Source organism: Scyliorhinus canicula, chromosome 8 (assembly GCF_902713615.1).
Source record: "Scyliorhinus canicula chromosome 8, sScyCan1.1, whole genome shotgun sequence".
Taxonomy (NCBI): Eukaryota; Metazoa; Chordata; class Chondrichthyes; order Carcharhiniformes; family Scyliorhinidae; genus Scyliorhinus; species Scyliorhinus canicula.
This window is the reverse complement of record NC_052153.1, coordinates 129,439,099-129,465,474: the sequence shown is the minus strand read 5'-3', so window position 1 is coordinate 129,465,474 and position 26,376 is coordinate 129,439,099. Positions and strand designations below refer to the sequence as shown.

The following is a 26,376-nucleotide window of genomic DNA, read 5'->3' as shown; positions in this document are numbered from 1 at the left end:
GTGTGTCTGTGAATACACAATGTGGTGAATAAGGTTGATGAGCTACAAGCACAAATAGCCATAAAGAAATATGATCTAGTGGCAATAATTGAAATGTGTCTGAAAAATAGCAAGGACTGGAATAGAAAGCGTTCTGAAAAGTTAGGGAAGCAAAAAAGGGAGGTAAGGTGGCAGCATTAATTAGGGAAAAGATGATGTTCTGGAGGGGGAAAGGGCAAGAAGCCATTTGATTAGAATTAAGAATCAAAAAGGGTACGACTATGTTACTGGGGGTATTCCTCTAAATAGAATCATAGAATCCCTACAGTACAGAAGGAGGCCATTTGGCCTATCAAGTCTGCACCGGCCTTCTGAAGGAACGCCCTACCTCGGACCAACCCCCACCTATCTTCAATAGTGGGTCAGTGGGTTTTGTTGGGCGCCGTTATGTCGGAATAAAGGTAAGAGAAAAGAGAAAAGGTAACCCCACTAGGGCAATTTAGCATAGCCAATCCACCTAACCTGCACACCTTTGGAAATAGTAGAGATAGAGGAGCCACTCTGCAGTCGGGCGGCAGGGCAGCAGAGTGGTTAGCACTTTTGTTTCACAGTGCCAGAGACCCGGATTCAATTCCTGGCTTGGGTCACTGTCTGTGTGGAGTCTGCACATTCTCCCAGTGTCTACATGGGTTTCCTGCCACAAGTCCCGAAAAACCAGCTTGTTAGGTGAACTGGACATTCTGAATTCTCCCTCAGTGTACCCGAACATGTGTTGGAGAGTGGCGTCTCGGGGATTTTCACAGTAACTAGTGTTAATGTAAGCCTACTTGTGACACTAATAAAGATCATTATTATTATAAAAATCAGAGTTATGCAAGAACTAGAGTGGTGGGCCTGAATTTTGTGATTCCAATTGTTGCAAATATGAGAGGTCTGCTGCTCTTGAGGTGCAATGCCACTGCAACTTTAAGCAAGCAAGACGTAGGGGCAGAAGTAGGCCATTTGGCCCGAGGAGTTTCCTCCACCATTCAATGAGATCATGGCTGATCTGATATAACCATAGAATCGTTGGTGCAGAAGGATGCCATTCGGTCCATTGAGTCTGCATGACCCTCTGAAAGAGCCCCCACACAATCTCCATTGCCCCACCTAACCTTTTGGACACTAAGGGGTAATTTAGCATGACCAATCCACCTAACCTATACATTTTTTGGACTGTGGGAGGAAACTGGAACACCTGGAGGAAACCCATGTAGATACAGAAAGAACGTACAAACGGCACACAGACAGTGACACAAGGCTGGAATTGAACCAGGGTCTCTGGCGCTGTGAGGCATTAGTGTACCACTGTGCCGCCCTCAACTCCACTTTCCGCCTTATCCCCATAATCCTCAATTCTTTTACTGATTAAAAATCTGCCTACCCAAGTAGCATCAGGGGCGTCGTCCAGGTGCCCTGCCCACCCAGTTTCATTGTTTTGGCTTGTTCTGTTTCTATTTTCTTTAAAATAACAGAAAAGAGGGGGGGGGGGGCAATGACATGAACAACGTAATTGTCTCTTTGTTGCTTCTATGTGTATACGCTTCCCCAGTTTTTATTCTGCCACCCTTTGGTTTTTTAGTTATGTAGTGTTTTTATCATCTCTTTTTGGTTTCTCTGTGTACATCTGTAAATATACCATGTATAACAAACCCAGTAAAAAACATTTAACAAAAAAAATCTGTCTATCGTAACCTTGAACATACTTAACAGCGCAGCCTCTACAGCTGCCTGCGTTAAAGAGTTCCACAGGTTCATTACTCTCAGAAGAAATTTCTCCTCATCTGTGTCTTAAATGGGCAATCCCTTACTCAGATTATGCCCTCTGATCCCAGACTCTTCCACAAGGCGAAAAAAACTTCTTAGCATCTAGATAAAATTTGACCTACATGGGAAACTAGGGTAATGGGAGGCAGGCAGGCAAATGGAGTTAAGAACACAATCGGATCAACCATGATTTTATTGAATGGCAGAGCAGATGGCCTACTCCTGCTCATATTTCTTATGTTCTTATTTAATGGTTTTCCATAATCTTTCAATCTTCCCTAGATATGGGAGAGGTGTCAGAGGATTGGTGAGTGGCGGCCTTATTGAAGAAAGGGTGGAAGGATATTCCAAGTAACTACAGGCCAGTCATTTACCATCACTGGTGGATCAGACCTAAAAAAAAACAGGCACTTGGGAAAGTTTCAAGTTAATTGAGAGTCAACACAGATTTGTAAAAGATAGATTGTGTTTGACTAATCCAATTACATTTTTTGGATTTGATGAAAGGATTGTAATGGTTCATGGCAATGTGGACTTTAGGGAAGTGTCGTGTTCCCATGTCAATGTTGCCCCTTGATGAATTGCTACAGTGCATCTTCTAGAGATGATAGAAACAGAGGAAGAGGTGAGGGAGTGTAGTAAGGAGGTGGGGAGTGCTTGAAGTAGGGGTGGGATGGGGAGGCGAGGTCAAAGTTTGGAGGGTCAGGGTTGCAGGGTGGGGTGGGTCCTGTGGGTGTCAGTCTGGGTGTTTACAATAGTTATCCAGAAGTTAGAAGAGGTTTTAATCCTACTAAGTTTTTCTGGATAACTATTAGTGTAACCCTGGCAGAACTATCCGAAGTTAGCAATTTAAATTGCTTTTTGGGTGGTTCTCATTTCCACACAAATCTGATGCTGGGGAGCTCGGGAGGTTTTGGCCCTTAAATAGTATAACACTGGCAACCACCTGCTTTCCAGAACTTTGAAAATCAAGCATCAAAACATACTCCTTGAAAATCAGTAGAATTACTTCCCATAACAATAGGTAGAGTGAAATTAAAACCAACTGCTGCAGCTGTGTAGAGTTCAAAAATTGCTGACCCACTTCATGCAGTTTAAGGGATAGTTTTGCAATTGACCTATAGCGCCGGAATACAAACAGTACCATTTGGTTAATATAAAAATAGTTGTTCCGGGATAAATAGGAATAGTGTTATGTGGTGGGGACCATTTTTCCTCAATAAATTTCATCTGGCATGGTTCGGTTCAATTACATATTTTGCCCGAGTTTTTCTACAAGTTGAGGTGCCTCTTCCACTGTCCAATAGTTTGGTATAATCAGCAAGTTTGACTAAATTGTACTGAGTTTCTAATTCCAGGTTAGGTGTGAACAGTTGTAGCGCAAACACCAAGTCCTTGGTTACCTCACTTGTCTCCACTTGCTTCCATAATAATTATGAATTTTTTCTACCCTTCAACCAGCTTCTTCTTCTTGACAATATTTATTTTGAGTTCCTACATCTGAGCCTTTTGGAGGGAATCCATAATTTTATATGTAATGGAAGGAAGACTAATAGGCTTCTGAATGTCTTGGTACTGGTATCCAAAACTGGATGACAAGTTAGCCTGTTTTAAATCTACTTGCCAATCTCCAGTATATTGGTGATCATTCGTGCTGTTAGCATTTCTTAACCGTCTTTCTCCACACTCTGAAATAAGCACCATTTAATCCTGGGGTTTAATTGTTGTGAGTCTTTGTAACTTTTGTAGGATATACATCCGATTTATATCCAAAACACAACGTTCCATCACAAAAATGTCACATTAAGTATCTAATTTGTAACCTTTTATTTATCATCTACAAAGACATTCCGACATACATGAGGAATCCACTGTATTCCTTTCACTATTTGTAAGCAAGCTGTCACTGTCCGTCCACCTGCATAACTAAACAAATGTTACATCTATCATTATTGGTTGCTAAGTTAATGATTCGTATGAAGTTTGTTCTGATTGCTTATCATGTACTTCCGGCAATTTTATTTTAATGTTAAAAAATATGTTTTGAAAAGTAGTAAAAACTAGCTTTAAAAAGAAATGATCGAGATAAATATAGGCCAGTAAATTTAACACTTGCGGCAGGAAAATTTTTAGTCTTCAATTAAGGATATATTTACCACATAACTGGGTGAAAAGTGCAAATAATTTGAAGTAGCTAACATGGAATTTTAAAAGGGACAGTCATAGTTGAAAAACCTCAGAATTTGAGGAAAATAATGACACGGCAGATGGTGAAAAGATAAGAAAGTCTTCCACAATTCACTACATAGGAAAATGTTGGAAAAAATCTAAGGGCATGGAATTTGGGATAATAATAATAAATTGGATTTAAAAAGTGTCAGGAAGGAGAAAACAGTTATTTAAAGTAGGGTAAATAGTGTCTCTCAGGGTTCAGATTTGGATAATTGGTGTTCACTCTGTAGAATAATTATTTGTTCGTATAGGTCGAGGAGGATTAGTATCAAATTTGTTGATAATACCAAAACACAAGGTACAAAATTATTTGGAGGTTCAAGAATATATATACTAATATGGTGGGGAATAGGCTAAAAGGTAGCAAATAGAATTTAATGTAAGTGAGATATGATGTCTTTTGGTTAAATATTAACAGCAGTAACTACACTTGACAAGACTAAGTAAGACATTCTGGAACTGCAGCTGGTCTAAAAGCGTCACAGGATATTAAAGGCACCACCATCTCAGCTAGATAAAGCCATAAAAACACAAATGGAATTCTATGTTTTATCACACAACATGTAGACTATAAAAGCCAAGTGGTAATACAAGGCGATATATAACCTTAATAAGATCAGTTAGGATACTTTGTGCAGTTCCAGGCCACACATGATAGGAAGCGTCAGTTAGAGTACAATGCAGATTTACTAGAATGCAGTGAAAAAAAGTTTAAATTGTGTTGCTTTTCATTTGAGGCAAAACTATACACCCAAAACATAAAGTCTTCGTGATGGTGTGGATGTGTAATCAGAGACTCATTTCGGACTCAAACACCAAGGTTACAAACTATTTGGCTCAGCATCAGACAGTTGACAAGGATGGAAATGGTGGCCAGGGGAAGGAGTTTGTGGCAGCGACAAGGAAAATGTACCATTATGACTCAATGACTCGAGTGCTTGTCTAGAGATCATAGTCGTCTGGCTCAAGTTATCGATTATTCCTAATATTTAATTGCAAGAAATTTCAGTACATCTAATATTGGATGCCAGACAAGTAGCGTGACAAATCAGAGACAATGGATGGGTCTAGAAAAGTGGTGGTGAGTCAGAGCTGAGTGTTATCAGCATACAAGTAGAAACCAGTGTTTTTGGGCTGCATTACCGAGGGGCACCGAGTATATGAGAAACAGAACAGGACCAATGATAGATCCTTGGGGGTTCCAAGGTGTGGGAATGGAAAGAGAAGCCATTGTAGGTGAAGAGAAGTCAAGGCACCATTCATAGCACACAGGATATCTTCAGAGTCCTGCTCAACTGTTAACTCTCAGATTAACTAGTTATTAATTTTATCTGCTTCTGGGTTATTGCTATTTGCAAATTGGATGTCATGTTTTCCTGCATTACAACAACGACTATACCTTAAAAAGTACTACACTGACTGCCAAATTAAAAGTGCTTTCTCCATATACAAATATAGAAACAAAACACAAATAGCTCTTTTACAAAGTTCCCATTCTACTTTTTCATTCTGAAGAAACTAGTCCATTCAATCACTCCATAGCTAAAACTCTCCATCCCAGGCAACATCCTGGTGAATCTCCTTTCTATCCTTTCCAGTGCACGCCCCCCCCCCCCCCCCCAAACCTTCTATAAATGTGGATTCCAGAACTTCACACAATACTCTAGCTGTGGCCTAACCAACATTTTATACTGATTCAGCATAAACTCCCTGCTCTTAAACTCTATGTTCTGGCTAATAAAGGCAAGAATACCATATGTCTTCTTAACAACTGTGTCTACCTGCCCTGTGTACATGCACACCAAGGTCGGTCCTGCCATTTTTTTCTTTTATTCGTTCATGCCAGCATTTATTGTCCATCCCTAATTGTCCTTGTGGGGGCAGTTAAGAGTCGACCACATTGCTGTGGGTCTGGAATCACATGTCGGACAGACCAGGTAAGGATGGCAAATTTCCTTCCCGAAAGGACATGAGTGAACCAGATGGGTTTTTACAACAATCAACAATGGTTTCATGGTCATCATTAGACTTTTATGGAATTCAAATTTCACCATGTGCAATGGCGGATTTGAACCTGGGCCCCCAGAGCATTACTCTGGGTCTTGGGCTAATCAGTCCAGCGACAATACCACTACCCCACCACCTCTTGTATTCCCTTGTCTCGTTTGTCCTGTCCAAGTGCATCACCTCACACTATCAGGATTCAATTCCATTTGCCCATCTGATCAGCCCAAAGTTTTCCACATTTGACAAGTTTACATTGAACCATTTTTCTAATCTCTTTACTGTGTTTTGTGTATATAATACATTATTTCTGGCATGGATATGATGGGTTAAATGGTCTCTTTCTGTGCCATTATGATGCAATGACTCTGGTGCTCATCTTGGTACAACTGCTCTATAAAAATAATTATGTATGTGTACCCAAGTCTCCCATCCAATTTCTCAAATAGTAATTCCTTCCTCAAACTTTCTGAAAGCCCACATAAACTACCCTTACGGTGTCCTCTTAACTGTAGGTAATTCTTTTAAAAGAGCATCAACCTAGTCAAACCTGATCGATCCTTCTGACAAATGATGAAAAACAATAAAGACTTGGGAAACAGCTCTCAGAAAACGGTCATAAAAATAAAAGTGCAGTACTAACCAGTGTTTGAAAGTCTATTAAAAAATAGTTTTCAATGCTCAGTTTTTCAAATTAAGAAATCTAAACGGGAATGAATCAAATGACTACTGTTGTTAATTTAGGCAATTCATTGGTTGAGAAAAAAAAGTGCAAAAGACAGAAATGCACAAAATAATAAGCATGTTTACTTACATCAAGTAATCAGGCTTTTTGGCTGGTAACATAGGATTGCTGGAACCGGTGCACTTCCTATTCACTCCTGCAAAAGAATAGAGGTTTCTGTATATCTGGTTTGCCATACAGCAGAAGGTACAGAAATAACAGCAAACTTTTGACCTTTGCCACACTGCAGCTAAAACTTGTGGGAAGATTTTAATGCTCTTGCTCCTGTATTACATTTTTCAATGCGAATAGTGCACTGGTTTTCAACTCTACAGATTACAAACAGCAGCAGCCATATGGTCAGCTCAGTCACTACCAATAACAGGCCTAGAGTCTGTAACGGCAATAACTGAATTACCCACACAATAGAGGTCAAAGCATTAAGATCTCCACCCAGGGTCAGTCTCCTACTGTTTCCAAATCCGGCAGACAAGGAACCATTCAGGAATTAATTTATTGACAGCAGCAGATGTGGCTATAATGTTAAAGAATGTAATGTTAGGACCGTTCCCATCCTATGTTTTGTGGGGATCAGGAATGAGAACACAGCATGGTTATTAACTAAAACTAGGTTAGAGTACTTTAGTCTCACTCCGATACGGAATTCCTCTTATTTATGATCTAAACAGTCTAATAATAATAATAATGTTAGTTGCAGCAACATACAACAGCAAACCATGTTTGTAAAGAGTTTAACACATTTTAGGGGCGTTACTGAAATGGTCAGCAAGATTTGGTCCAATTATTTAATAGTTGAAGAATTAATTCAGTCATTTAAACTTTCTCAAATATTTTGAACACTTTGAACACAGCTTTCACTCAGAAAAAGATCCGAGTTGTGGCAAAAGGTTGAGAGGCAGACCATCTAACTTTACACATATTCAACCATCTGATGATTCAGTTCCCAGCAAAATGGGGGCACAGTGGCTAGCACTGATGCCTCACAGCACCAGGCACCAGGGTTCAATTCCAGCCTTGGCTGATCCTTTCTCCAAAGTGTCAGCATGGGCTTCTCCTCTGGTGCTCGGGTTTCTTCCCACAGTCCAAAGATGTGCTTAGGTTGATTGGCCATGCTAAATTGCCCCTTAGTGTTCAAAGATGTGCAGTTTGGGAGCAGGAGGCCATTTGGCCTCTCAAACATGCTTCACCATCCAGTAAGATCATGGTTGATCTGCTTGAGACCTTTCCTCCATAATCCTAGACTTCTTTGCCGATCACAAATCGGTCTAACCCAGCCTCTACTACTCTCTGGGGTGGTGAATTACAGAGTTGAATAACCTCACAATAAATTATCATCTCAATAGGAGACCCCTTTTTAAAAAAATGTACCCCCTAGTTATAGATTCCTCCATTAGGGGAAACATTCTCTCAGCATTTACCCTGTCAAGTTAGAATCTTTTACATTTCAATAAAACCATCTTTCATATCTGAACTTTAATGAGTATTGGCCCAACATGATACTTTTCATCACAAAATGAACCCCTTCATCTCGGGAATCAACCTCGTGAACCATCTCTGAACTGCCTGAAATGCAAGCACATCCCTGCTTAAATAAGGAGGCCAAAAACTGCATGCAGTTCTCTGGGCATGGTATCACCAATCCCCCATACAATCCTCCAACAAGACTTCCCTACTTTTATACCATTCACCTTTATTAAAGGCCAATCTTTCTTTTGCCTTCCTAATTACTTGTCCCTGCATGCTCACCTTTTGTGATTCACATGCGAGGAGACACAGATTTTTCTGTGCCACAACATTCAGCCCCATTTTCTCTAATTAAGTAATATTATTTTTCAATGCTTCACACAAAAATGTACCACCTTGCATTTTCCCATATTATACAAAATATCTATGAAAATTTTGCACACTGTCTATATTCCTTTGCAGACTCTTTGCATCCTCCTCATAGCTTGCTTTCCTACTTATCTTTGGATTGTCAGTAAATTTGGCGACATACATTTAATTCCTTCATCCAAGTCATTAATATACACTGTAAATAGTTGTGACCCCAGCACTGATCCCTATAGCAATCTAATAATTGCAGATTCCTGAACTGAAATTGATCCATTTATCTTGACTCTCCGTTTCCTCTATTCATGCTGACATATTGTACCCATGAGCTTTTACCTTGCATTGTAACCCTTTATGTGGCGCCTTCTGGAAATCTAAATACACTAGGTGGGATTTAGCGGGCACATTCGTTGCAGGTGAAAATCTCGTTAAAGCTGCAAATTCTCATGAGAGGGCCAAAACAGGACTTGTGCCAGCAAGATTTCAGAATGCGATTTTCACCACCAGTGACATGATCAAGTTCATGCCCAGAAAGTGCCTCACCTCACCAGAGTGACGGCGCAAACCAGGCCCCCCTATTTTTTATTGACTAGAGTGTCAGAAGATCTGACCAGAAAACCTGGCTGTATTTCTGGAGAGGAACATACCAGTATTCAGTCAAAAACTGACGTGCTATTTTTTTGGGAAAATTCCACCCACTAGTACTACTGGCTTCCCTTTATCCACCATGTTAGTTATATTCTCAAAGTACTCTACTACATTTGTCAAATACCATTTCCCTTTCATAAAACCTGTGTTGACTCTGCTGGATTGCATTATGATTTTCTAAATGTCCTACTACTACTTCCTTAATAATGGATTCCAACAGTTTTACAATAACAGATGCGAGGCTAGTTGGTTTATATTTTCTCGACTTCGTCTCCTATCCTTTCTTGGCCCCTTCCAGAATCTAGGAATTCTGACTACCCACGTTTGTGGCATAGTGGTTAGCACTGCTGTCTCACAGCCCCAGGGTCCCAGGTGTTTGGTAATGTACTGCTACGGTCGACCTGTAACCTGAAGGTTTTGCTGCAAATGGGACTGGATACCACAGATGATCGTATTTTGGATGAGTTTCTGGCTCGGGATTTATTTTCTGTGCATTTCCTCTCTGCCTCAGATGGTAGAGTCAAGGATTATAGAGGAAAGCCAAGCTGACGTCTTCCATTCGTTGGTTTAATTTTGGCTCAAAAGGAGTCAGTGCCCTTTCTTTGGTAAGGAGATCAAAACTGTATACAGTACTGAAGGTGTGTCTGGTAACTCAAAGCCCTAAGGAATTGTAGCAAGACTTTCTTACTCTTGCACTACATCTTCCATACAATAAAAGGTTTGTGTCATATGTCATTCCAGTTTCTTTAATTACTTAAAATGATCTACATACATCCTTTCGCATCCTCTTTCCACCTCAGAAGATTACTTTCCCACCTTTGTACAGTCAGCAAACTTGAATACTTTACACTTGATCCCCAAGTTATTCATAAACTGTAACTGGCTGAGGCCCAAGCACTGATCCTTGAAGCACCTCACTAATTACAGTCTGCCAGCATGACAATTACGCATTTATTCCTATTTTCGGAGTGTAATCAATTTCACAAGTCCTAAAATAAAAAACAGATAATGCTGAAACAGACTCTGCAGGTCTGGTTGTACCTGTTGAGAGAGAGAAGAGTTAATGTTTGAGTCCTGTGACTCTTCTATATAACTAAAGAATAGTTATATAGACTTGAAGTGTTAACAAAGTTTTTCTCTCTTCACAGATGCTGCCAGACCTGCTGAGGTTTTCCAGCATTTTCTGTTTTTTTTTTACTTTAGATTTCCAGCAGAATTTTGCTTTCACTCACGAGTCCTAACTTTGTGCGCTGGGCACCTTGGCAGTGCCAGACTGGATGCCAGGTTGGTACTGCCAAGGTGGCAATTTTGCACACACGTGATCAGTCCGGGGTGCCCTGTGTGGGTGTTGGGCACCATTAAAAAGGGGGTCCCGATCTCTCGCTACATTGGGGAGTTACGGCGAGCACAGCTCCTCAGTGTGCAAAACAGGGCTATTTGCAGCCTCGGCTGCACCTTCCCTACGGAGGCCCCTGATACAACATGCTCTGAGCGCGCCGGGAATCATGCGGCTTAACGGTCTCGCTATGGGACTTTGTTGCCAATTAGTTGAATCGCGGCAGGAGTCTCAGTTTGGCTTCATTTTAAGGGCACCGAGGGGAGAGAGAGAAGCTGACAACATCTGGAATCTTAGTTACAATCTTGAAATTAAAAAGTACTGGAAATGCAATTTAACGGGCAGCACGGTGGTGTAGTGGGTTAGCACTGCAGCCTTACAGCACCGAGGTCCCAGCTTTGATCCCGGCTCTGGGTCACTGTCCTTGTGGAGTTTGCACATTCTCCGTGTTTGCGTGGGTTTCGCCCCCACAACCAAAGATGTGCAGGGTAGGTGGATTGACCACAATAAATTGCTCCTTAAGGAAAAATGAATTGGGTACTCTAAGTTTGTAAAAAAAAAGGAAATGCAATTTAGGTATCTGTGACCACGGTCACTGCAAGATGCAGGGAAGGAGTAGGGCTCGAGTTTGTGATAGAAATCTGAAGTGTGGAAATCTGGGATGGCTCACAGAATAGAGAAGTCAGAATCTAGTAAAGTTCAGGGAGGGGAGCCAAGGAAAATGGCTTTTTCAAAAATGTTTTTAAACCCTTCAGACCATCATGTATTCCCTAACCTAAATGCTTCTTAAACATGTCCCCTAGTGGTGGGGTACTGGAGGGGAAATGTATTTAAATCTTCTCCATAGCTATAAATCAGAATTTCCAAATTATTTGTCAAGAAACACATTCCTGTCATAGAGCTGAACACACAACTCAAGGTGCATGTGGTCATCATGTGATGTCTAAAGGGGCAAGGCTTCGGCATGTTGGGTGTTCACTGCTAGTCTCTGCATTGACTTCTCTGTTGGACCCTTGCTGCACCAGTGAAAGAAAGCTCCCACTACAGCTCCGACCAAGATAGGATTGAACTTTGAACTTCTTTACACAGTCAGCTGCAAATGCCTCCGCTTCACCACTGACCACAAGGATCGGTCCTGCGCTGTACAAGCCACAAGAAATAATACCTCCTGTAACTGAGCTTCCATTATAATGAGTACCTAATTTTCAAAAATGCGAGTATTAGAGTATGAATGCTATACAAGACTTCCGGTGGCGGCATGCAGGAGGGGGTGGCGGGCCAGAGGCCGAATGAGTAGTTTGCAAAGGTGTTGGCGGAGTTGTTGGGATAGTGGGGAAGAACCTTCCCTATACGAGCCTGCACAGGGCTCATCGGTCGCTCAGGCCCAAGTCGAATGCAAATGAGTCGCCAAGGATGGTTATAATTTGTTTCACGAGTTTCATGTTAAGGCGAAGGTCCTGAGTTGGGCGAAGCAAAGGCATGAGGTGAAGTGGGAAGGAGTTGGTATTCAACTATCCCAGGTCTTGAAGGTGGCGCTGGTGAGAAGGCGGTGACCTTAGGACAGATGGAGCCAGAACTCTACAGTAATGGTGTGAGGTTTGACAGCATTCATGTCAAGAGGGCTAGAATACAAGACCAGGGATGTACTTCTGAGGCTATACAACACTCTGGCCAGACCCCATTTGGAATATTGTGAGCAGTTTTGGGTCCCGTATGTAAGGAAGGATGTGTTGGCCTTGGAAAGGGTCCAGAGGAGATTCACAAGAATGAACAGCTCGTCATATGAGGAAGGGATTGAGGACCCTGGGTCTGTACTCGTTGGGAGTTTAGAAGGATGAGGGGGATCTCATTGAAACTTACAGGATACTGCGAGGCCTTGATAGGGTGGATGTGCAGAGGATGTTTCCACTTGTAGGAAAAACTAGAACCAGAGGACACCATCTCAGATTAAAGGGATGATCCTTTAAAACAGAGATGAGGAGAAATTTCTTCAGCCAGAGGGTGGTGAATCTGTGGAACTTTTTGCTGCAGAAAGCTGTGGAGGCCAAATCACTGAGTGTAGTTAAGGCAGAGATAGTTAGGTTCTTGATTAATAATAGGATTAGGGGTTATGGGGAGAAGGCAGGAGAATGGGGATGAGAAAAATATCAGCCATGATTGAATGGCGGAGCAGACTCGATGGGCCGAGTGGCCTAATTCTGCTCCTATGTCTTATGGTGGTCTTCCCAGTGAAGCAGAGGGTGGCCTATAACTCAAGAGAGATTTCAACTTCGAGACGATGGAGGCAGCGGAGGTGTCTGTGAAGGCCGAAGGGCTGGGGTTGAAATGAGAGATGGGACTGGGGTTTGGCTTCAGACGGAGGGGAAGGGGGTCGTGCTCAGCCTTTATTTCTCATCTCAGGTTGTTTATTTGCTTTGTTTTTGTGGGGGTAATAGTTGGGTTTTCGGGTTGGTTGATGGGAAAGGGTTCATATAACCCTTTATAACCCTTGTTATAGGCTACAGTGGGGTACAAATATTGGGCTCTGGGAGCGTGGCCTTTTGTACTAGTTATGTTTGTTTGTCTTTGCTTGCTCGTGTGGAAGCCCATGATCCAATCCCTCAAAACAAAGGTCGTTGGAACCTGGTCAAACAGGTTTTGATGGGCCTGGGAGGAGGTGTGAAAGGTGGGGGAGGGGATTGATGCTGGCAGAGATATTTCTCAGTGGAAGTGGATGCGGGTATTCATGGTGGGGGGGGGGGGGGGGGGGGGGGGGGGGGGTGGTTTCAACAGCAACAAAGGGACAGGGCGGGTCAGGCTCAAAGGGCAGGGCCCAGAGTTATGACGACAGTGGATGGGGGGGGGGGGGGGGGGGGTGTGAGACACCCCTGTTCAGAATAGTGACGTGGAACATGAGGGGGTTAGGGGGGTGCGGTGAAGAGGTTGAGGGTTATTACACATTTAAAGAGCTTAAAGGCCGACGTGGTGATGCTGCAGGAGACCCATCTGAGGGTGAAAGATCAGTGTGGCTTAGGGGGAGTCAGGTTTTCCATTTGGGGTTCGATAGCAGGACGTTGGGGTAGCAGTATTGGTGGATAAGAGGGTGAGGTTTCAGATGGAGAAAGTGGTGGCGGACTGGAGGACAGGTACAAGATAGAGGAGAGGTTGGTGGCACTGGCGACTTATATGGCCCCAACTGGGATGATGTGGGGTTTGTGAAGAGGGTGCTGGCTGCCATTCCGGATTTGGATACCCACAAGTTAATAGTGGGGTGGAATTGGAATATGGTGCAGGAGGCGAAGGTGGATAGGTCTCAGCCTCACTCACTGGCCCAGTCAGCAGGGACGAAGGCGCTGGCTGGGCTCAAGAGAGAATCATAGAATTTACAGTGCAGAAGGAGGCCATTCAGTCCATCGAGTCTGCAATGGCCCTTGGAAAGAGCACCCTACCTAAGCCCACACCTCTACCCTATCCCCATTAGCCAGTAACCCCACCTAACCTTAATTTTTTGGACACCAAGGGCAATTTAGCATGGCCAATCCACCTAACCTGCACGTCTTTGGACTGTGGGAGGAAACCAGAGCACCCGGAGGAAACCCACGCAGACACTGGGAGAACGTGCAGGCTCTGCACAAGACAGTGACCGAAACTAGGAATCGAACCTGGGACCCTGGAGCTGTGAAGCAATTGTGCTAACCACTGCACAACTGTTCCCTCTCACCTCCCAGAACCCTTGGAGGTTCTTACCACCCCCCCCCCCCCCCCCCCCCCCCCCCCCGAGGGAATGGGAGTGTTCGTTTTTCTGCGCAGTACATAAAGTGTACTGGAGGATAGACTTTTTCATGGTGGGGAAGGCACTATTGGCTGGATCATATGTTGGCTGGCCAGCTCCGGCGGGAGGCTGTGGTAAGGGAGATAGTTCAGGTGCAGGATAAGATGGGGAAGTTGGTGGTGGTCCTGGAGCAGATCAATAAAATATTTGAAGAGTTTTATGAGAAGCTATATAGGTCAGAACCATCAGGGGAGCAGCAAGGGTTGAGGAGGTTCCTGTGTGGGTTGGGGGAAGAGGACAGAGCAGGCTTCGAGAGGCCGGTGGGGATGCAGGAGGTGAAGGAGGCAATTGGGAGGATGCAGGCATGGAAGGCAGCGGGGCCCGATGGGTTCCCAGTTGAATTCTATAAAGACATTTAAACATAAGCTGGCGCCGCTGACAGTGGGAATGTTCGAGAATGCGATAGACAGGGGTGCCTTGCCACAGACAATGGGACAGTCTTCGATTTAGTTGCTGCTAAAGAAGGATAAGAACCCAGTGGAGTGTGGGTTGTTTGGGCCCATATCCCTACTAAATGCAGATGCCAAGATATTGGCAAAGGTTTTGGCGGTAAGGCTGGGGTGACGGCTCCCGCAGGCGATTGGGGAGGACGATACAGGGTTCGTGAAGGAAAGGCAGCTGTTCTCGAACTTGAAGAGGTTGTTGAACGCAATCCGGTCTTTGGCGGAGGGAGAGGATATGGAGATGGTGGTAGCACGGGCACAGAGAAGACATTTGATCAGGTAGAGTGAGGTTACTTGATGGTGGTATTGGAAAGATTTGATATTGGGCCGAGGTTCGTGGCGTGGGTACGGCTGTTGTACAAGGACCCGATGGCGAGCGTTCGCACCAACAGTATGAATTTGGGGTACATTGCTCTTCACCAGGGCATGAGGCAGGGGTGCCCCATGTCCTCCCATCTTCTCTTTCTCCCCCCCCCCCATTCTGGAGGAGGTATCCATGAAGGGGATTAAGGTGAAGTGGGAGGAGGAGCGGGGGGGAGTGGGAGGAGGAGCGGGGGGGGGGGGGGGGGGGGGGGGGGGGGGGGAGCATTCTGGAGGAGGACATTCTGGAGGAGGTATCCATGAAGGGGATTAAGGTGAAGTGGGAGGAAGAGCGGGGAGGGGGGGGGGGGGGCAACAGAAGAAGAGGGATTGTGGAGAGAGGTGCTGCAGAGGGTAAATGCCTCAGCCTCATGCACGAGGTTGGGGCTGATACAGTTCAAAGTCGTGCATAGGCCGCACCTCACAAAATTGAGGATGAGCCGGCTGTTTGAGAGGGTGGAGAAAGTCTGTGAGTGATGTGGGAGAGGCCCAGCAAACCATGTTCATATGTGTTGGTCCTGCCCGAAGCTGGGAAGGCTTTGGAGGCTTTGAGTATTTAGCACAATGGTGGGGGTCTTGCACATGGATGTAAAGCCCAGTCCCCAAGAAGTCATTTCTATAATATAATAATAATCTTTATTGTCACAAGTAGGCTTACATTAACACTGCTGCCACATTCCGGCACCTGTTCGGGAACACAGAGGGAGAATTCAGAATGTCCAATTCACCGAACAGCTAGTCATTCGGGACATATAGGCAGAAACTAGAGCATCCTGAGGAAATCCACACACACAGGGAGAACGTGCAGACGCCACACAGAGTGAATCGAATCTGGGATCCTGGAGCCATGAAGCAACAATGCTAACCACTGTGCTACCGTGCCACCCACCTTGGGGTTTCGGACCGGCCCGAGTTGCAGGTCAGTGTGGGAGCAGAAATTTTGGCCTTTGCCTTGCTGATCACTCATAGATGGGTCCTGCTGGGGGTGGAGGTGACTCTCTCCACCCTGCGCCTTGGCATGGCGGGGATCCTGCTAGAGATTTTGACCCTGGAGAAGGTGATGTATGAGCTGAGGGGGGGTTCGAAGGAAGGGTTCTACAATTCTTAGGGCTTGTTTATTATGCACTTTCAGGAGTTTGTTGCCGTTGACTGCCGTTGACTCAGCGATCGTGAGAGAGTGCTGGAGTGGGCCAAGAGGGAAAGGAGCAGTAAGTGGGAGAATTAGACGGTGAGGGTCTACCAGGACTGGAGTGCGGAGGTGGCTAAGCGGCGGGCCCGGTACAACCGGACGAAGGCGGTGCTACATGCAAAACGGATCAGGTTCGGAATGCTGCAGCCAGCGCACTTGTGGGTCACCTACAGGAACCAACACCACTATTTTGAGTCCCCAGAGGAGGCGTGGGCCTTTGTACAGGAAGAGAAACTGGACTCGAATTAGACCCAGGGGATACTTGGCGGCCGTAGCCGCTCGGGTACTTTCAGCTGAACAAGCGGTTTTTTTTTTCTCGGCTGGGTCGGAACTGGGCAACTCTTATTGGAACGGTTTCCTTTTTTTTTTCTTCTTTCCTTGTTTGGATCTTGAACTCTTGCTTTGGGTTTTTCTTCTGATGTTTTTTCCCCCCTTTGCCAACTTCCCTTAGCTATTGTTATTGTGGTTATTCATGGTTATTTATGGTTATTTATACTGTTTGGTAGAGGGCGACTGTTAAGTACATTGTTATTTGTTATCTATCTGTTATTTATAATGTTAAGTTGGGGAGGCGGGACGGGGGGGGGGGAAGAGCAGATCGGGGATATGGGATCTTTACAGGCATGGACGTGGACGGGGGTGGAACTGAAGATGGCGGGGTGGGGTGTGGCAGGGCGAAAGCGCGGGCTTTCCTCTGTTTTCCCGCGCGCGGGGCAGAGGAGGGGGGAGGGGAGGAGTGCGGGGCGTGGCTAGCAATGGCGACCTTTCCCGCGTTGGAGCGGGGCCAGGGAGGAGTGGCAAGGGGGGGGGGGAGGCCCTCCCCCCGAGCCGGGGGGAGTCGGAGTGTGGCAGGAGCAGCCGGGTCAGCGTAAACCAGCTGACTTACGGGAGTACGATGGAGGGTACATCGCGGCTAGGAGGGGTCCTAGCCTGGGGGGGGGGGGGTTAGGGAGGGACACCGGGTTGCTGCTGGAAAGACCAGAAACGGGAAGTGGAGGACTGGAGAGGTGGGGGGAGGGGGCCATCGCCATGGGGAGCGGGTCAGAAGGGGAGGGTCGACCCGGGGCGAGCAGGGAACAGGACATGGCTAATCGGCAGGGGAAGGGGGCGGGTCGTCCCGCGACCCGGCTGATCACTTGGAACGTGAGGGGGGCTGAATGGGCCGGTCAAGAGATCAAGGGTATTCTCACACCTGAAGGGACTGAAGGCTGATGTAGCAATGTTACAGGAGACCCATTTGAAGGTAGTGGACCAGGTTCGCCTGAGAAGGGGGTGGGTGGGACAGGTGTTCCACTCTGGATTGGACGCAAAGAACCGGGGGGTGGCGATTCTGGTGGGAAAGAGGGTGTCGTTCGTGGCGGAGGAGGTGGTGGCGGATAAGGAGGGTAGGTATGTGATGGTGAAGGGTAAGCTGCAGGGGGAGAAAGTGGTGATGGTCAACGTATATGCCCCGAACTGGGATGACGCGGGTTTTATGAGGCGCCTATTGGGCCTCATTCCGGGACTGGAGGCAGGGGGCTTGATCATGGGGGGGGACTTTAACACAGTGCTGGACCCCGGGCTAGACAGATCGAGCTCAAGGACCAATAGGAGGCCGGCAGCGGCAGAAGTGCTGAGGGGGTACATGGAGCAGATGGGAGGAGTAGACCCATGGAGGTTTGGTAGGCCGAGGGCGAGGGAGTATTCCTTTTTCTCCCACGTCCATAGAGTGTACTCCAGAATCGATTTCTTCGTGTTGAGCAGGGGGCTGATCCCGAGGGTACGGGAAGCTGAGTACTCGGCCATTGCGATCTCTGATCATGCACCACATTGGGTGGATGTGGAAATGGGGGAGGCGCGGGACCAGCGCCCGCTGTGGCGGCTGGATGTGGGGCTGTTAGCGGACGACGAGGTGTGTAAAAGGGTCCGGAAGTGCATTGAGAGCTATCTGGACTTGAATGACACGGGTGAGGTGCAGGTGGGGATGGTCTGGGAGGCCCTGAAGGCAGTGATCAGGGGAGAGCTGATCTCCATAAGGGCACACAGAGAAAGAAAGGAGAGGCAGGAGAGGGAGAGGCTGGTGGGAGAGCTATTGGAAGTGGATAGGAGATATGCGGAGGCACCAGAGGAGGGGCTGCTGGGAGAACGGCGCAGCCTGCAGGTCAAGTTCGACCTGCTGACCACCAGGAAGGCAGAGACGCAGTGGAGAAGGGCACAGGGCGCGGTCTATGAGTATGGGGAAAAGGCGAGCAGGATGCTGGCACACCAGCTTCGCAAACGAGATGCGGCTAGGGAGATTGGGGGAGTGAAGGAGAGGGGCGGGAAGGTAGTGCAGAACGGGCAAGAAGTGAATGGGGTCTTCAGGGATTTTTACAAGGAGTTGTATCGGTCTGAGCCGCCGACGAGGAGAGGGGGAATGGAGGACTTCCTAAACAAATTGAGGTTCCCAAGGGTCCAGGAGGGGCTGGTAGAAGGGCTGGGGGCGCCAATAGGGCTAGAGGAGCTAGTCAAGGGAATAGGTCAGATGCAAGCGGGGAAGGCGCCGGGGCCAGATGGGTTCCCGGTGGAATTCTATAAGAAAAATGTGGACTTGGTGGGACCGGTACTGGTACGAGCCTTTAATGAGGCGCGAGAGGGGGGGGTTCTGCCCCCGACAATGTCGCAGTCTCTGATCTCCCTGATATTGAAGCGGGATAAAGACCCAGTGCAGTGCGGGTCCTATAGGCCTATCTCGCTTCTGAACGTGGATGCCAAGTTGCTGGCAAAGATCCTGGCAGCTAGAATAGAGGATTGTGTGCCAGGGGTAATCCATGAGGACCAGACGGGGTTCGTGAAGGGGCGGCAGCTCAACACGAACGTGCGGAGATTGCGGAATGTAATTATGATGCCGGCAGTGGAGGGGGAGGCTGAGATAGTGGTAGCGCTGGACGCGGAGAAGGCATTCGATAGGGTGGAGTGGGAGTACCTGTGGGAGACGTTGGAACGGTTTGGGTTTGGGGAAGGGTTTATTAAGTGGGTGAAGTTGCTCTACTCGGCCCCGACGGCGAGTGTAGTGACAAACGGGAGGAGGTCGGAGTATTTCGGGCTCCACCGAGGGACCAGGCAGGGTTGTCCCCTATCCCCCTTACTTTTCGCACTGGCGATTGAACCGTTGGCGATGGCACTGAGGGGTTCAGGGGGGTGGAGAGGACTGACTAGGGGAGGGGAGGAACATCGGGTATCGCTGTATGCGGATGATCTACTGCTGTACGTGGCAGACCCAGAAGGGGGAATGCCGGAGATAATGGAACTATTAGCAGAGTTTGGGGACTTTTCGGGGTACAAACTAAATTTGGGCAAAAGCGAGGTTTTTGTGATACACCCGGGGGACCAGGGAGAGGGAATTGGGAGACTCCCCTTCAAGCGAGCAGGAAAGAGCTTTAGGTACTTAGGGGTGCAGGTGGCAAGGAACTGGGGGACCCTCCACAAGTTGAACTTTTCCAGGCTGGTGGAACAGATGGAGGAGGAATTCAAGAGGTGGGACATGGTACCGCTGTCGCTGGCGGGGAGGGTGCAGTCAATCAAAATGACGGTCCTCCCAAGGTTCTTGTTTTTATTTCAGTGCTTGCCCATCTTCCTCCCGAGGGCCTTCTTCAAAAAGGTGACGAGTAGCATCATGAGCTACGTGTGGGCGCACGGCACCCCAAGGGTGAGGAGGGTCTTTTTGGAGCGGAGTAGGGGCAGTGGAGGGCTGGCACTACCCAATCTCTCGGGGTATTACTGGGCGGCAAATGTGTCGATGGTGCGCAAGTGGATGATGGAAGGGGAGGGGGCAGCTTGGAAACGAATGGAGAGGGCGTCCTGTGGCAACACAAGCCTGGGGGCCCTAGTAACGGCACCATGGCCGCTCCCCCCCACGAGGTACACCACGAGCCCGGTGGTGGCGGCCACCCTCAAGATATGGGGGCAGTGGAGGCGACACAGGGGGGAAATGGGAGGTCTGTTGGCGGCGCCAATAAGAGGGAACCATAGATTCATCCCGGGGAACATCGACGGGGGATTTCAGAGCTGGTACAGGGTGGGCATACGGCAGCTGAAGGACCTGTTTATAGAGGGGAGGTTTGCGAGCCTGGGAGGGCTGGAGGAGAAGTTTGAGCTCCCCCCGGGAAACATGTTCAGATATTTACAAGGCATTTGCTAGGCGGCAGGTGGAGGGGTTCCCCCTGCTCCCCAGTAAGGGGGCGAGTGATAGGGTGCTCTCGGGGGTCTGGGTCGGAGGGGGGAAGATATCAGACATCTACAAGATAATGCAGGAGGCGGAAGAAGCATCAGGGGAGGAGCTGAAAGCCAAGTGGGAAGGGGAGCTGGGAGAGCAGATAGAAGACGGGACGTGGGCGGATGCACTGGAGAAGGTCAATTCTTCCTCCTCATGTGCGAGGCTGAGCCTCATTCAATTTAAGGTGCTGCATAGAGCTCACATGACGGGGACAAGGATGAGCCGGTTCTTTGGGGGTGAGGACAGGTGTGTCAGATGTCTGGGAAGCCCAGCGAACCATGTGCATATGTTCTGGGCATGTCCGGTGCTGGAAGGGTTCTGGAAGGGGGTGGCAAGGACGGTGTCGAAGGTGGTGGGGTCCAGGGTCAAACCAGGATGGGGGCTTGCGATCTTTGGGGTCAGGGTAGAACCGGGGGTACAGGAGGCTAGGGAGGCCGGAATACTGGCCTTTGCGTCCCTAGTGGCTCGACGAAGGATATTAATTCAATGGAAGGACGCGAGGCCTCCAAGCGTTGAAACTTGGATTAACGATATGGCTAGCTATATTCAGCTGGAAAGGATCAAATTTGCCCTGAGAGGGTCGGTACAGGGATTCTCCAGGCGGGTGGCAACCTTTCCTGACTTTTTAGATCAGAGATAGACGTTCGGGGTCGTGGCAGCAGCAACCCGGGGGGGGGGGGGGGGGGGGGGGGGGGGGGGGGACATGCACGACTGTAACGCGGGCAAGTCTGCTCGCTGCTCATGTCTGAAACTGTAGGCTGCCTTGTTTGTTAAGTTGTTGCTGGGGGGGGGGGGGGGGGGGGGGAGGACTGGTGCGCGCGAGAGGGCGGGCGAGGGAGGGATATTCGCCTAGAGGGATCGTGCTGTAAATAATTTAAAAATTAGTAGGGGTAAATGTTTGTATGGAAAAACTCTTTCAATAAAAATTATTTAAAAAAAAAAAAAAAATCAAGGACTTGGAAGATGTTTGATATAAAGGGACATTTTTTAATTCTTTCATGTGATGTGGGCTTTTCTGGCAAGGCTAACATTGGCTACCCAACACTAATTGCCTTTGAACTGGGTGCTTGCTCAGCTATTTCAAAGGGCAGTTAAGAGTCAATCACATTGCTAGGAGTCTGGAGTCATATGTAGATCAGCCATGGATGGTAAATTTTCTTCTCTGGAGGACATTAGTGAACCAGATGAGTTTTTAATGACAATCAACAATGGTTTCATGGTCACCATTAGAGACTGGCTTTCAATTCCAAATGTATTAATGGAATTTAAACTGTGCCAGCTGCCATGCTGGGATTTGAACCTGGATTACCAGTCCAGTGACATCACCACTATGCCACAGTCTCAATATAGTGAACATTATCTATGTGGATTTTAAGAAAGTGTTTGACAAAGCATCACCAAAAACGACAGTTTTTTGGATAAATTGGCTTAAGAACAGAAAACAGCGAGTTGTGAGCAATTGCCATAGAATTTACAGGGCAGGAGGCCGTTCGGCCCATCAAGTCTGCACTGGCCCTTGGAAAGAGCACCCTGCCTAAGCCCACACCCCCACCCTATCCCACTAACCCAGTAACTCAACCTAACCCAAGGGCAATTTAGTGTGGCCAATCCACCTAACCTGCACATCTTTGGACTGTGGGAGGAAACCGGAGCACCTGGAGGAAACCCACGCAGACACAGGGAGAAAGTGTAGACGCCACACAGACAGTGACACAAGCCGGGAATCGAACCCGGGTCCCTGGCGCTGTGAAGCCATAGTGCTAACCACTATGCTACCGTGCTGCCCCCTTGTTGTAAATGGTTGCTTTTCAGACTGGAGGATGGTCTTCCACCAGTTCAAGGACCACTGCTTTTATATAACATACATATATGTAGAAATTTAAAAAATAACTTGGATATGGGAATAGAGTAAAATTTCAAAATTTGGAGGTATGGCATCCAAAGTAAGATAATATCAATTGATTGCAACAGCATATAAACATAGATAGGCAAGTCAAATTGGAAAATTTGACTTGAATTTAAGTCAAATTTATCTTAAATAGAGGGAATTTAAAACAGAGAACTGTGAGGTGACGCAAATGCACAGAAGGGATAGTAAGAGGCAATACAGACTTATTGGCACAGCTCAAAACAGTCTGAAAGGACAGAAAGACCTGGTGGTTCATGTGCATAAATCTTTCAGGGTGGCAGGACATATTCAGAGACTAGATAACAATGTATATGGAATATTGGGCTTCATAAATAGAGGTATTGAATACAAAAGCAAGTTAAGCTGAACCCTTATAAAGCTCTGGTAAGGCCACAGCCAGGATATTGCATCCAGTTTTGGTCACTTTAGGAGAATGAGAACACATGAGAATGGATTTAGCAGAATGGTTCCAGCAATTATAGCTACAAAGTTATACTGGATTAGCCAAGTTTGTTCTCCTTGAAGCATAGGATAGAGTGGAATTTGACATAGTTGAATAAATAATGACAGGTTTAGATAAGGTAGACAAAGGTAAACGGTTCCAATTGTTCCCAAAACAGAGTGCAGCTTGCAAGAAGAGTGAGCAGATAAGTGTTTGCTGAATGAGGTTTGGTGAAGGTGGGGGAGGTGGTGATTTTTTTTCTACATTTTCCTTACTTCAGTTCAGCGAAAGGAGCTGGATGGTGAGTAACTGGTAAGTTATACTACTTTAAACAAATAGTACGTAAAATGTAAGGTACAGGACAGCTTGGATGAGTGGAATGTACAGCCTGTGGCATATAGGAAGTAATGGTTGCACCTTGTGTCCTAGACAAACATCTGCAAGAAGTGCCACCCACTCCTAAGTTTGAGCTCCTAGTTTCCAAACTGTACAGAAGGAGAGGAAGAAAAGTGGAACAGCAGTAATGATAAAGGATTCATTAGTTAGCGACAAACATTTCTGTGGCCAGAGACGTTGACACCAGGTGTGTTGCTCCCTAGTGCCAAGGCTATAGGACATTCTTCTGAGGCAGACTGAGCATCCAAAGGTCTTGGTCCATGTTGGTACCAACAAAGTAGATAGGAAGGGGAAGAGGTCCTGAAAGCAGATTGTAGGGAGCTAAGGAGATTAAAAAGCAGGATCTCAAAAGCAATCATTTCAGGATTACACCATGTAAGCACAGGAATAGGAAGATTTAGCAATGTTGGAGAACTGGTATTGGAGGAAAGATATCAGATTTCTGAAGCAATGGGGCCTGTTCTGGGGAAGGGCGACATGTACAAGATTGATAGGTTGCATCTTAATAGCCTTGCCGTGAGATTTGCTACAGTGGTTCCAGAGGGTTTCAACTAGATTAAAGTAGAAAAGTTGCAAGTAAAATTAGAAGACAAAGCAGAGGCAAACATGAAATATGATCTAAATACAGGACAATGTTAAAAAAGCAGAATTAAAAGCACTATCTGAAGGAATGCAGCATTTGCAACAAGGTTGATGATTTGAAGTCAGGAAGTTAGGTAAATGGGCATGATTTAATTGCCATTGCAAAGACTAGGCTACAAGGTGACTGAGATTAGGAACTGTACATCCAAAGTTATCAGTGGTTTGCATTGCTGCCTCAGAGCGCCAGGAACCCAGGTTCTATTCAACAGTGGCTGTGTGGAGTTTGCACATTCTTCCCGTGTTTGCGGCGGTTTCCTTCGTGTGCTCTGGTTTCCTCCCATAGTCCAAAGATGTGCAGGTTAGGTCGATTGGCAATACTAAATTACCCTAGGTGGAGTTACAGGGATAGGGTGGGGAATTGGACCTAGGTGGAGTGCCCTTTCAAAGGGTCAGTGCAGACTCGATGGGCCAAATGACCTCCTTCTGCGCTGTAGGGATTCTATGATATTCGTCATTTAGGAAGGATAGGCAAAAAGCAAAAGGAAGTGGGGTAGCATTTTGAATAAGGAGCAAGATCAATAAATCAGTAAGAGAGGATCTTAGATTGATGGATTAAAGTGTAGAATCAGTTTGGGTGGAGAAACAGCCAGGGGCAGCAAGCATTTGTGGGAGTTGTTTATAGGCCAAACAGTAGTGGAAGTGTTAGGCACTGTATAAATCAGGAAATTAGAGACCCATGTAACGTGGGTATTACATTGGCACTGCTGCCTCATAGCGCCATGGTCCCAGGTTCGATCCCGGCTCTGGGTCACTGTCCATGTGGAGTTTGCACATTCTCCCTGTGTTTGCGTGGGTTTCGACCCCACAATCCAAAGATGTGCAGGGTAGCTGGATTGGCCGCGCTAAATTGTCCTTTAATTGCAAAAAATGAATTGGGTACTCTAAATTATTAAATAAAACATGGGTATTACAGCAATAATGGACAGCTTCAATTTACATATAGTGTGGGTAAACCTAATCAGCACTAATGCTGTGGAGGGTGACTTCCTGGAGTGTGTACAAGATGTTCTGTAGCAGTTGATTGAAGAATCAACTTGGGAATCAAACTATTTCAGATTCATTACGCAATGAGAAAGGGCTAATTAATAACCTTGTTGTAAAGGAGCGTTTGGGTAATAGTGACCATAAAGATAGAATTTCACATTAAGTTTGAATGTGATATATTAATTCTGAAACAAGGGAAATTATGAATGTATGAGGGTCAAGTTGGCTTTAGTGGATTGGGAAAACACGCTGAAAGATGTGATGGCTATTATTGAAAACCAAGTATTCTCTGCTCGACAACAGATATATATTCCTCTAAGGCACAAAGACCCAATGGGAAAAGGTGAATCAACAGTGCCTAACAAAGATGTAAAGATTGCATTAGACCAAAGGAAGTGACTTATGAGGATGCCCGGAAAAGTGGTAAGCTTGAGGCTTGGGTGCAATTTAGAATCCAGCAAATGATGACCAAGACACAGATAAAAAGGGAAAATATAGTACGAATACAAGCTCAGGAGAAACATAAAAACGTAAAAGCCTCTTTAGGGATGTGAAAAGGAAAAGATTATCTAGGACAAATGTGGGCCCATTACAGCTATAGACAAGAGAATGTATAATGGAGAACAGAGAATTTATAATGGAGAACAGGGAAATGGCAGAGGAACTAAACAATTATTGTGTGTCAGGCTTCACAGAAGATGATATAGAAAATCTCCTAGAAATACTAGGCAACCAAGGGGTCTTGTGAAACTGAGGCACTGTAATAAATTATTAGTAAAGAGATACTACTTGAAAAGTTAATTGGATTGAAAGTTGATAAATCCTCTGGATCAGATGAACTATGCCCGAGAGTGCTGAAGGAGGTGGCTATGGAGGTAGTAGATGCACTGGCGGTTCTATAGATTCTCCAGATTCTGGAAAGGTTCCTGCAGACTGGAAAGTAGCAAATGTAATCCCACTATTTAAGGAAAGGAGGGAGAACTGGAATGGAGAACTGTACTTAGTTTGACATCAAGAGTCGGGAAAATATTAGAATCTATTATAAAGGATGTGGTAACTGGAAACTTAAGTAACGGTAAACTTGGCAGAGCCAACATGGATTTCTGAAAGGAAAATAAGGTTTGACAAACCTGTTGGGAGTTTTCTTGAGGATGTTACTGGTAGCATAGAGTAAAGGAAAACCAGTAGATGTGGTGTATTTGGATTTTCAGAAGGCTTTTGAAAAGGTCCCCCACAGGTTAATTAACAAATTTGGAACACATAGGATTGAGCGTAATATATTAGTATGGATTAAAAATGGATTAACAGACAGAAAACAGAGTAGGAATAAACTGGTCATTCTCAGAATGGCATGCTGTTACTAGTGGGGCACTGCAAGGATCAGCA

General features: G+C 46.2%; 1 protein-coding gene across 1 annotated transcript in view; it reads right to left on the bottom strand.

The window, feature by feature from the left end:
• Window positions 1-26,376, bottom strand: part of ell2 (elongation factor for RNA polymerase II 2) — a 213,132-nt gene that overhangs the window by 15,368 nt on the left and 171,388 nt on the right. Inside the window, 1 exon segment of the mRNA XM_038805237.1 lies at window positions 6,836-6,902. Coding sequence (XP_038661165.1) covers window positions 6,836-6,902 — 67 coding nt within the window.